Raw genomic sequence first — 10634 nt, 5'->3', positions numbered from 1 at the left:
CTCAGTTTCAGTCCAACCGGAATGATGCCCAACTTCAACCAAACCAATCATATCTCCCCCATCCAGACTCGGCTTTAGGAGATTCTTAAGTGAAAAATAAATCCCTAGAAGTAAGATTTTCAACAGTGGTGGCCTCATATCTGAAATCCAAGTATTCAAAAGGATGGGCTTGATTTAGTGAGGGTTGCTCGACTCTCTCTTAACGATTCATGCCCAACTACTTCCCCAACTGGGTTTCTTCTCTCTTTTTTTCTTTTCTTCAACTCCAAACCCCTAAGCAAGGTGTTTTGAAATATTTTTCAAAGATTTCAACTCTCTTTCATTCATTTCCACTTTATCTTTGCTCGGTTTATCGAAAAGCGTAACATTTGACAAAATGCGAGCCTCGGAACATCGTAGAAACTTCTTTTCAAAAATATTTTGAAATAGAGGGTTTTAAGGTCTAAAAACCATTCAAAATAGCTTTGGTCCAAAATGAGTGTGAGGTTAGGATTTGACTCTCCTCTTGTCGAAGAAATCGAACATTTGCCCTGCACATCTTTCATCACCATGTAAACCATCAGTAGGGTCCAAGTCTTAAAGGCGGTCAAAAATGGGGTGTCTACACCTTGCATGCTCATTTAGATGAGTGTGCGGCGTTGTCATGAGGCTTGGGGCATGACAAGCGCAAGAAGTGACGCTCGAGCGCAGAATACACATATCTAGTAGTTTTGTAGACAGAAGAACATCGCTCGGGCGCAAGAATTCCTCGCTCGAGCGTAGGAATTGCCACTCGAGCGTAGAATACATTCTACCAATAGTTTTGTAGGCCTGTGAAAGTACTGAAAGTTCACAAAGCCCGCACGAGCGCAAGAAGTGCACTCGAGCGGAGGAGCAAAATTCTAGGCTGCAAGGGTTTGGAAAATAGGAAACCAACCTGTCCCAAAAGCAACCACAATAATCAAATAGCCAAATTTAAGGATATACAAGTGAAACAAGATGTGAACAATAATATGAAACTATGAAACTCGAGTCCGGGCTACAACAAGGGTCGGGTCAATACCAAAATTGCTATATTTCCTGACTAAAAATATTTTTAGTTGCTAATTAGTTTTCTCGACCCTCAATTGGTGACCAAAATGGCGACCAAAAAAATTAGTTTCCAAAAACTTTTGCTGACTAAAAATAGACTTTTACCGACTAAATTTCTAGTCGGGAAAAGTGCAATTTCCTGTAGTGAATCCACCATCCCTACCATCTTCTCTGCCCTTACCCACCACTCCCATCTTGATTCGGCTATTCTGCCATTAGAAATTATTCAAGGTCTCGAATTTAAGTCATAAGGATTATTGAAATTTATCCAATTGTTAATTTAGAATTTAAAAATTATTCATAATGTTTAGAAGTTAGCTAAGACACCCACTAATTTTAAAAAAAAAAAAAAAAAGAAAGAGAGATATATGTGGGTCACTACAAATGCATATGTATATATATAAGAGGTGCGCCTCTATTTACACACCATAATTTATCTCAAGGCAAACCACTTCTAAAGGCACACCTTTAATAATTTGGTAAATATATATTTTACTCATCACACACCACAAATTTACATATTTACCCTTACTCGCACACCCATCCACAACAATATACACACAAACTCCCATATTTACCCTCACTCACTCACACACCTCCACACACCCACCTTCTTCCATCTCCCCCTCTCCATTCTCTGTTTCAACCGGTGAACATTGTCTTGGTACTCAACATAGAGTAAAGCAGTGATAAAGACATTGTTGGTGCTCAAGTAAAGCATTAGGTGAGTTTTCATTTGGCTTAGATTTTAGGGTTTTATGTATTTTTTACCATTGCCATGAATGAATTAGTTCCAAACCGTTCGATACTATAATTTCGAACCCCAAAAGCTGTACGAGCTCGTTCGATACTTGACTTTCGAACAAAATGATTTTGTCCAGCTTGTTATTGTCAACCTTGTTCGGACCTAGAATGTTGAACTATAATGCTTTGTTTGATTCTTTACTGTCGAACAGTATATGGTTTTTTTTTTTTTTCTCCTCTTAATTTCCCCCACATTGGGAAAGTTTCTAATAAATTGATATAACCAATATATCTTTATAGAAGTTGATTAACACAAAAACTAAATGTAAAATCGAACAAAGAAAATAAATAAATGGATAAGATTTTTGAAAAACAGACTTCATCGATAAATTTTTTAAAATCTTATCCATTTAGGTGTTTTTTGTATTCAAGTCTATGTTATTTTTTGTGTGTTACTTACATTGTTGTTGACTTTCTATTAAATAGATGGCAGTGTGTCCATGTGCATGGTTTTCTCTAGTGTGAAAAATTAGTCTTACTTTGTAGGCGTATAAAGAAAATACTTTAATAATTTTTTAAAAAAACAATTGAAAAAAAAAATCGTGGTGAAGTGTAATTTGGGATTTACACTATTGCTAATTTTGCAGAAAACATAAAACATATAATGAACATGAAGAAATCATAGTTTAAAAAATACAGGTCCCTACACCTAAACATAATGATGAGAATGAAAATCTCAACTTGTTCGCAATACATATTGATTGATAACTGATTCACGAATCACGACCGAATTTACAGAGGATATAGCCTTTCACAGCCAATTTTGGCCAATTTTGTTATAAAGTGTTTTTTTTTTCTTTTCTTTTTTTCACTATCACAACTATGTTAACTATATTGCTAGTACATTGTGAATGATATCGATTGACGCGGCGCATAAAAATAAAAATAAAACTAAAAGGAAAATTAAAAGAAAAAGAAAATGATTGTCACTTTGACATGAATCATTCTTATATTGCTAAAGAAAACCAACATTTGACTTCGGATTAGTTTACTACTAACACGACATCTCAGATCCATTAGTTTTCTTAATAATATCAGCAAGACTGCCACCTCGATGATTTTGAAAAGATTTTGTGGTGAAAATCTTATAAAAACTGGAAAGTGAAGATGATACTTAAAAGTTTTATTCAACTGTTGTTGTCATGAAAATAACATCTATGACTAGAAAACATGACTTGTGCTGTTGAAAACATTAGGCAAAACTGAAATGAAAACATATAGGAAAAATTCATGTGAATTGTGTTGTTGAGACTTGCTTGCTTGTCAAAACCAATTTGTCTGCAATTTTTCACATATAATAATATATGTTTGAATATGAATTCTTTGGTCACAAGATTTAGTGTCACCTTTAGATATATAGTATTATTAGGTGAGCAGTTCCTGTTTGAATTTGGTGGGAGATAGTTAGCCATCATTTAACAATTCAATTTACTAATTAATTAATAAAAAAATACAGTGAATCTAGTAGTGGTTGCACACCAAAAATGAGCATTAATTCAATGTGTATATATATCCTTGTCATGTTCCTTAGAAGCAAATCAATTAAATAAAGGGACATGCCACGTGGCGTGTCCCATACATATCCTTGTCATGTCCCCACGTTTGACACCACTATGGCACCTTTCTTGAAGTGTTGGTGCTTCATAGGTGTGAGTATTTTAACCTAAATGATTTGTGTTACTTCTGTTAACTTTATTGTTTTCTATTTCACTTTCATAAATGGATGACCCTTCGCGTATTCCACCCACTGCCTCAGAGAGACGACGTTGTGCATTAACAAATCCTGCTCGTGCCTGAGGTCAAGGTTGAGGTCGGGGTCGGGATAGAGGTCGGGGTGATGATATTATGTTGGAGAAAACACCTCAAATCTTGGAAGAGGATGTGATTGATAATGGTTCAGGGGATGATGATGATGATGTTGCTAATGTTGATCAGGTTGAGGAGGTACTCACTGGTCCATTTCCTGGGGGGCCATCAGATCCATCAGTACTGAAGAGCTTCAAGGCACATATTGCAGCAACTACATGGGATTAGAAGGTAGTATATATTTTTTACCATGTTTCATTCATTTAATTATTTATTGAACCACATTATTTATGTTAATTATTAATTACCTTGCAGAAGAGGAATCCCTTAAGGTGTTATAATCATGCACCCAAGATTCTTGAGTAGCGGTGGTGGTCAAGAACCGACAATAGAAGGTTTAGAGACATTGTGCAGCATTTAGGCCTATCTTCTTTGGTCCATTGCACATATCGGTTTGTGAATAGGATTGTCATTTCTATATTTGTTGAGCGATGGCAACCAGAGACAAATACTTTCCATTTGACAGTTAGTGAGATGACAATGACATTGGATGATGTGGGTACTATCTTGGGGATCCCTATCACAAGTAGATCAGTTAGTGCTGCAACTTTGACAGATCAACAGGCACATGCACTTGTGGTAGCTGCATTGGGAGTTGATGATGCTGAAGCACCTGAGGAGCTATCATCTGCTGGGGGACAATCAATAAAGCTGGAGTGGTTACGGAGCAAATTCAGTGGTTGCAAAGATTCAGACACTAAGAAGTCCATAGTTTGTGCCGCCAGAGCGTATTTGCTATTTCTATTGGAATGTACACTATTCAGCGACAAGAGTGGAACGAGAGTTCTTGTTGTGTACTTGCAGTTGTTCATGGATGTGGCTGATATTCATACACATGGTTGGGGTGCAGCTGCATTGGCATATTTATATAGACAGTTGGGATTTGCCACGAGATCAGCTGTTCGACAGATGGCTGGTTACATGACATTGCTGGAGGCATGGATTTATGAGCATTTCCGGCCATTTAGACCTCACCAAAACATGGAATATACTACACAATTGCCTCACGTGCGTCGATGGACTCCTCGTCGGGAAGCTGGTTCAACAGTATCACACTTACAGGCGTTATGGGAGGAGCTTGACAAATTGGCATTTGATGAGGTATAACAATTAATATTAGTTCAATTACGTGTTCTCATTCCATGTCACTCATCAAGATTTCATTTGTGTTTCTCTCTTAGGTTACTTGGGATCCATATCGAGATTGCCGTCAACATCACCCATGTCATGAGATCACATTCTACAGTTGCTATTTGAAGTGTTTGGATACAGTTGAACCCTGCCATCCTGAAAGGGTTCTTAGACAGTTTGGTAGGGTCCAGACCATCTCACCTGCACCACTCGACCCTGTTCGTGCTGTTAGAGGTGTCACAGCAGGCCGATATAGAATGATGTATCAGTATCTTGATCAAATATAGGAGAGTTGGGATAATCATGTTTGATCTACTCGGAGGAGGAGTACCTCAGTCAGACGTCCGGCTGATTGTGTTGATGGTTACATGCAGTGGTATACAAACATCACACACTTATATATCCAGAACCCCACACATCGGTCTGGTTTTGACGCATGTACACAGGATAGTCGAACTGATGTGCAGGACGCTGAGGTATGACAATATTGCGCACACATCGTTTACATTTTTTTTTTTTTAGGATGGCATGTGCTAATTACAATTGTATTTGTTCTAAATGCAGCATATACAGATTGCGCATCCTATCATCGAGGCGGGCCATAATGCTTGTGTTCGTGAGCCAGATAGGTTATATGAGGCCATTGAAAGGATGTCACGTGTTCTTCAGGGTCAACAAATCGATGAGCCTGGACCTAGTTCTATTCCATTTCGAACATACCATCGTAGGAGATGAGTACATGATAGGTAGTTGGTTTTGTGGTAGTCTTATTTTGTAATGGAAAAGAAGTACTCTTTTGATGTTTTTGTTGTTTTGTAATGAACAAAAATTACTCTACCAATATTTTGTAACGAACAAGTATTCATGGTTTGTATTTTTGGTAATCAACAAGAAGTATTATGCCAATGCATTTGATACACCGCAATGAATAAGTACTACCATGTGCATTAAATTAACTCAAAACTTAATCCAACTCAACTATTTAAATGCTAATCCACAAAAATGTATCGGTAACTATTTAAATTGCATAACTACAACTCAACTCACATACATCATTACTCATCAAGGTTAATACAATCAAATGTCTCTCTAGTAGCTACCCCTAAATGAACAACTTCTTTAAAATGCTCAATTCGGCGATTATATGCAGTGCCCCATCCAACCGCATAAGAATGATGAAACTTGTACCAATTGGTAGCTATCAGTGGAACTGGATAACCTGGTAACATGAACACCTACATTGACAAAGCTTTAAGTATGAGAGCGATGCAGTACAAAATGATAAATTTATTACGCAAATCATAATGCTATACCTAGACAAAATGATTCCCATTAACAAACCCAATAACAATCTCACGTCGTTGAAGTTGTGATATTGGCATTGATCGTAGGGGCAGGAAAGTAAGGCATTGTTATGCAGATAAGTGGTACAATACCACATTATAACAAGATGCAACAAGATGACCCATATCAGGCATAGTCATCCAACGGTGATACCCTGAATTGGGCTCAAAGTATGATAGATTATGGGTCAGCTCTTCAATCCTGTCATGTGAACCATATAGATGAGTGTAATGGTATACGTGTGTGTACAATTCCTGTAGGAGATCACGCCTAACTTGACCCCATTCAGCCTCTGTAAGCCCTATCAAGCTAGCAATGGCCCAAAACCCGCAATTGCCATCGACATCTACATCCTTGATAAGATGTATGTAAGGCTTCAATCCAACTGAAAGGGCATCAACATATGAAGAAGTCGTTGTACGAGTTCGATATACCTATTCAACAGGGAAGGCATCAATACATGAACAACAAAACACGTAATTTATCATCAACAAAAATGTAAGTAAAAAATGATTGCATGTACCTTCTCTTTGACAGGCCGTTTTGTTTGTACTTTGACAAAATCCTGTGTAGGGATCTGGGTGCCCATAGGTGAGTGGCTATCATGTCTAGATTGAACCAACTCAAATGCACATGAGTCTCGACGCATAGATACATCTACCTTCTTATGTCCCTTACCTCGAGGGTTGGGCTTCACATCCGGCTCAATGAGAAAAGTACTTTGCGGATTTGCTATCTCTCCTAACTTATGCAGAATTTCCAATTGCATAATGTAATTAGATGCATTGAATCGCTTAAGTATGAAACCAAACTTTGGTTCACAACTCAATTCCACTTTATCATTTTTCAACTTTTGTACTAGCTCAAGAGTCCTCCAGTGCGGGTTAATACTATCAAAGGGTATTGGACGACCCTGTCGGATGTAATCCGCAATCTCATGGGCACAAGGTAACCCGTGTGTTCGTCGATAAACACATCCACATACTGAAGCATCAATGCCAACATCATTCGCTCGCTTACTCTCTGCTAAGACATGATCTAATGCAATTATGGAGATATTGCCGCGAAACTCTCTAAGATGGGATGGTTTAAACTGGTGTCGTATAACGGTTAAACTCTTCTCAAACGATGCCTTAATATCAACGTGATGTAACTCAAGCAAACTATGGATCTTAGTCCAAGAACACTCAAAATTGACTTGATTAAAACCAAGTTGTTGTTTAAGTTTTGCATGTGCACTTTCAGCCCTGTGTACAATGGAAACAATTAACATAATTAAGTTTAAATAATCAAAATCATAATGACTAATAGTGTAAGATAGACAAATATATATTACATGTTGGTTGTAACATTCCCAAAGTGCATACAACTATCTGTCCATATGGCAACAAACTTATCCTTATATGGATTTAACCAACTTTGTGACATGTATTGTACTGCCTAAGGATATGTATCAAAATCCGTAAGTAGCCTAGCAAGGTGTTCATTGTATTCAAGCTCAGTTGTGGAGAGTACTAAGAAATTCCATAAAGAGATAAACTTGTCTCATTCCTCCTTACTCTTAAACATTTTCTTACATTTCGCCAGTACATTTCTACTAATATGCCATCGGCATAATAAATGTCGAGATGTAAAAAATACACTGTTAATAGCATTCATCAAAGCAAGCTCCCTGTCCGTGACAATCACCTTAGGAATAACAATGTCATCAAAAAGACTACGCAATGTAGTTAACACCCAAACATAGTTATCAATCCGCTCAAATTGGAGATATGCAAAGGCTACGGAGAAAGACATATCAGTGGATGTCACACCAACTATCTCAAGAAGAGGAAGATGATATCGATTTGTCTTATATGTACAGTCCATGATCAACACCTTTGAAAATGAACGAAGCAAATCTAAACTTACACGATGTGCCCAAAACAAGTCTGTGACAGTCATCGTGTTGTTGTCACACCTATGTTGCTCAATGTAATTATGCTTTTGTAATTCACCCAATAACACTTGTGTAGACACCCCATTTTTGACCGACCTTAAGACTCAGACGTCACCAATTGAGCGCTTGGTGATGTTGCATATCGTGCTCGTTCAGAAGTCTCAGAGTCGCGGCCGTGAGCCCCGCCTCCGGATTTTCGAACCCTCTTCTGTGCCTTGCCTCGGTTTGCGAACCAGACTCGGTTTTCTCTGTTTCTTTTCCTGGGGGGAGGGAGAGGTCCCGTAGACCATCTCTCAGTGGCCGTGGGCTACATTTTGTGGCTATAGGCCATTTTGCCCATTTCGGAGCCCAGTTTCCGATTTTCGGGACCGTTGACCGTGTGCCTCGGTTCGGGACCGCTTAACCATCTCCGTTTGCTCTAAATTTTGGCATGCATCTTAATTACTCCCTTTTGAGGGACACTGGGGCCTGAGAGACCCACTTCGTGGTCGAATGCCACTTTCGGTGCTTAACAGGCAGATTTCGGGGCCCCGAACTGCGCATTTTAGCCCCCGAACTTTCGTTTTGCATCGGTTTTCGTTCATTTTTGGCAGGTACCTCTATTTCATCACTAGGAAGGCCGTAGAAGGGTGGGAGGCCAGCAATTATTTCAGTAACCAGTTATATATCCTCCGGCGCCCTCCGACGCCCGTTTTTCTCACTTCCAAGCCAATGTTGAACACCCTTGGGCCATTTTCTTGAACTTTTAACCACATATTTGTGATGTACACACATGGGAGGACCCTAAAAGTTGGTGGCCGGCCACTAATGTTGCTTGACCCTTTTGAACCCCTCCTAAAAGTGGCCCATTCTCTCTCCTGTTTTGCAGTTGCCAATTTTGAACCATAGGGTTGTGATGAGGGGATCTGGGAGGACACCTTTTTGTGGTGGCCGGCCAGAAAATCAACTTGACCTTTTTGACCCCTAGCCGGCCGGCTAGAGGGGGTGGCCGGCCGGCCACCTGCAGCTTTGAAAAGGAGCCGGCCATGATCCTCACAAAATTCACTTTACAGTTGTATAGCTGTTTCCCCCAGAAAATATCTCAATCCGGGGGATATTTTTTGGGGGAAAACTTGCCTCCTTTTCCCCCACCTTTTCCCCACCTTTACTCCCCCTTTTTGGTCGATATAACCAGCAGGCAACATTGGTAAGAGGGGTTAGAAAAAATTACCTTCAAGCTTGGTATACAAAATCCTCCTTCATCTCTCTCATTTCCTTGAAAACCTCTAAGTCCAACACCACCATTTCTTCTACACCACCAACCCCCACCCTTCCGTCCTCCATTCCAGAAGTTTGAAGGTGTTCTCCAAGGCCTAAGGGTGCTACAAACTCAAGCCAAAAGTTGCTAAAGACTTGTCTTCAAGGGTGAGTTTCATTTCCCCTTTTCTTGGTCCTTTTCTTGTTTCATTTACAGGCCATACATGCTTGTTATTTTGAGCTCCGGCCATAACTGGAAGTAGTGTTATTTTGAGCTCTATTTCATGTTTCATTAAGGGACTTTTGTCATTTGAGGTCCATATATTGCACTTGCTTCAATATCCTTCTTGATTGTCATTTTCTTGCATGATATTTTTAGCTTGTATGTGATCTGTTTTGGAGCATGATGTAAACTGTAAGTAGGCTTATTTTGAGCCCCTCTTCAACATTGAAGAAGGGCTCATCACTGTTTGGGACCTTCATTTACCACTTGTCATTATATCTCTCTTTTGGTCCCCATTTTTGTATGACTTGGCACCCCCTTGTGCTTTTGTTTTTGGTCATTTTACAGAACTAAAAATAGTCTTATTTTGGTCCATTCTTCATGTTTCATTAAAGGCCCTTCATGGTTTGAGGCATCTTTCATACACTTCATGTTATATCTCTCTTTTGGTCCCCATTTTTGCATGACTTGGCAGCCTATTATGCTTCCATTTTTGGACGATTTTCAGGTCCAGAAAAGGTCTTATTTTGGCCCATTCTTCATGTTTCATTAAGGGCCTTTCATGGTTTGAGGCATCATTTATATACTTTCTGTTGTATCCCTCCTTTTGGCCATATTTTGCATGATATTTTTGGCTTGCATGCATGCTGTTTTGGGACCGGCTATAAACTGTAAATGTGCATATTTTTGGTCCCTCTTCAGTGTTGTAGAAGGGCATTTTTCAGTTTGGGTTTTGCATATACCACTTGTTTCATTGCCCTCTCTTGGCCCCTATTTTTGCATGCCATTGTTGCCCTATCTTTGCTTGCTGTTTGGCCATGATTTGTACTGGTAAAATGCTAATTTTGGGGCTGCCTTGCTACTGTCTATTCATTGCATGTCCATATTGCGCATGTTTGGTATAGCTATAGGCCATTTCGGGTGCCAAAATTCATGTTTCGGGACTATTCCATGCATCGGGTGTACTTTCGCCTCATTTCGGGGCTGTTAAATAAAAAATTCTATCAATGGGACATTTAT

The 10634-nt window shown here is 39.2% G+C and overlaps 1 protein-coding gene across 1 annotated transcript; it reads right to left on the bottom strand.

Annotated features, from left to right (window-relative positions):
- Positions 1 to 5927: 5927 nt before the first annotated feature.
- LOC145793700 (uncharacterized) lies at positions 5928 to 8160 on the bottom strand. Its single transcript, XM_082876568.1, has 5 exons — positions 7858 to 8160; positions 7567 to 7589; positions 6740 to 7463; positions 6309 to 6650; positions 5928 to 6107 (listed from the first exon to the last, which is right to left on the bottom strand). The coding sequence occupies exons 1-5, from the start codon at positions 8158 to 8160 to the stop codon at positions 5928 to 5930; spliced, it is 1572 nt and encodes a 523-aa protein (XP_082732694.1).
- Between the last annotated feature and the right edge of the window lie 2474 nt (positions 8161 to 10634).

The sequence above is a fragment of the Camellia sinensis genome, chromosome 6 (assembly GCF_055761805.1).
Source record: "Camellia sinensis isolate YWXY chromosome 6, ASM5576180v1, whole genome shotgun sequence".
NCBI classification, from domain to species: domain Eukaryota; kingdom Viridiplantae; phylum Streptophyta; class Magnoliopsida; order Ericales; family Theaceae; genus Camellia; species Camellia sinensis.
Note: the sequence above shows the minus strand (reverse complement) of the source record. Positions and strands in the feature narration are given on the sequence as shown.

Bases quoted from the DNA above. Each gene is read 5' to 3' on its own strand.
- LOC145793700 (XM_082876568.1), bottom strand. From the start codon at position 8,160: ATGACTGTCACAGACTTGTTTTGGGCACATCGTGTAAGTTTAGATTTG. The intron at 7,590-7,857 runs GTATTTTTTACA...CCATATGGACAG, and splicing joins TGATGAATGCTATTAACAGT to ATAGTTGTATGCACTTTGGG. The intron at 6,651-6,739 runs GTACATGCAATC...CCTGTTGAATAG, and splicing joins AACGGCCTGTCAAAGAGAAG to GTATATCGAACTCGTACAAC.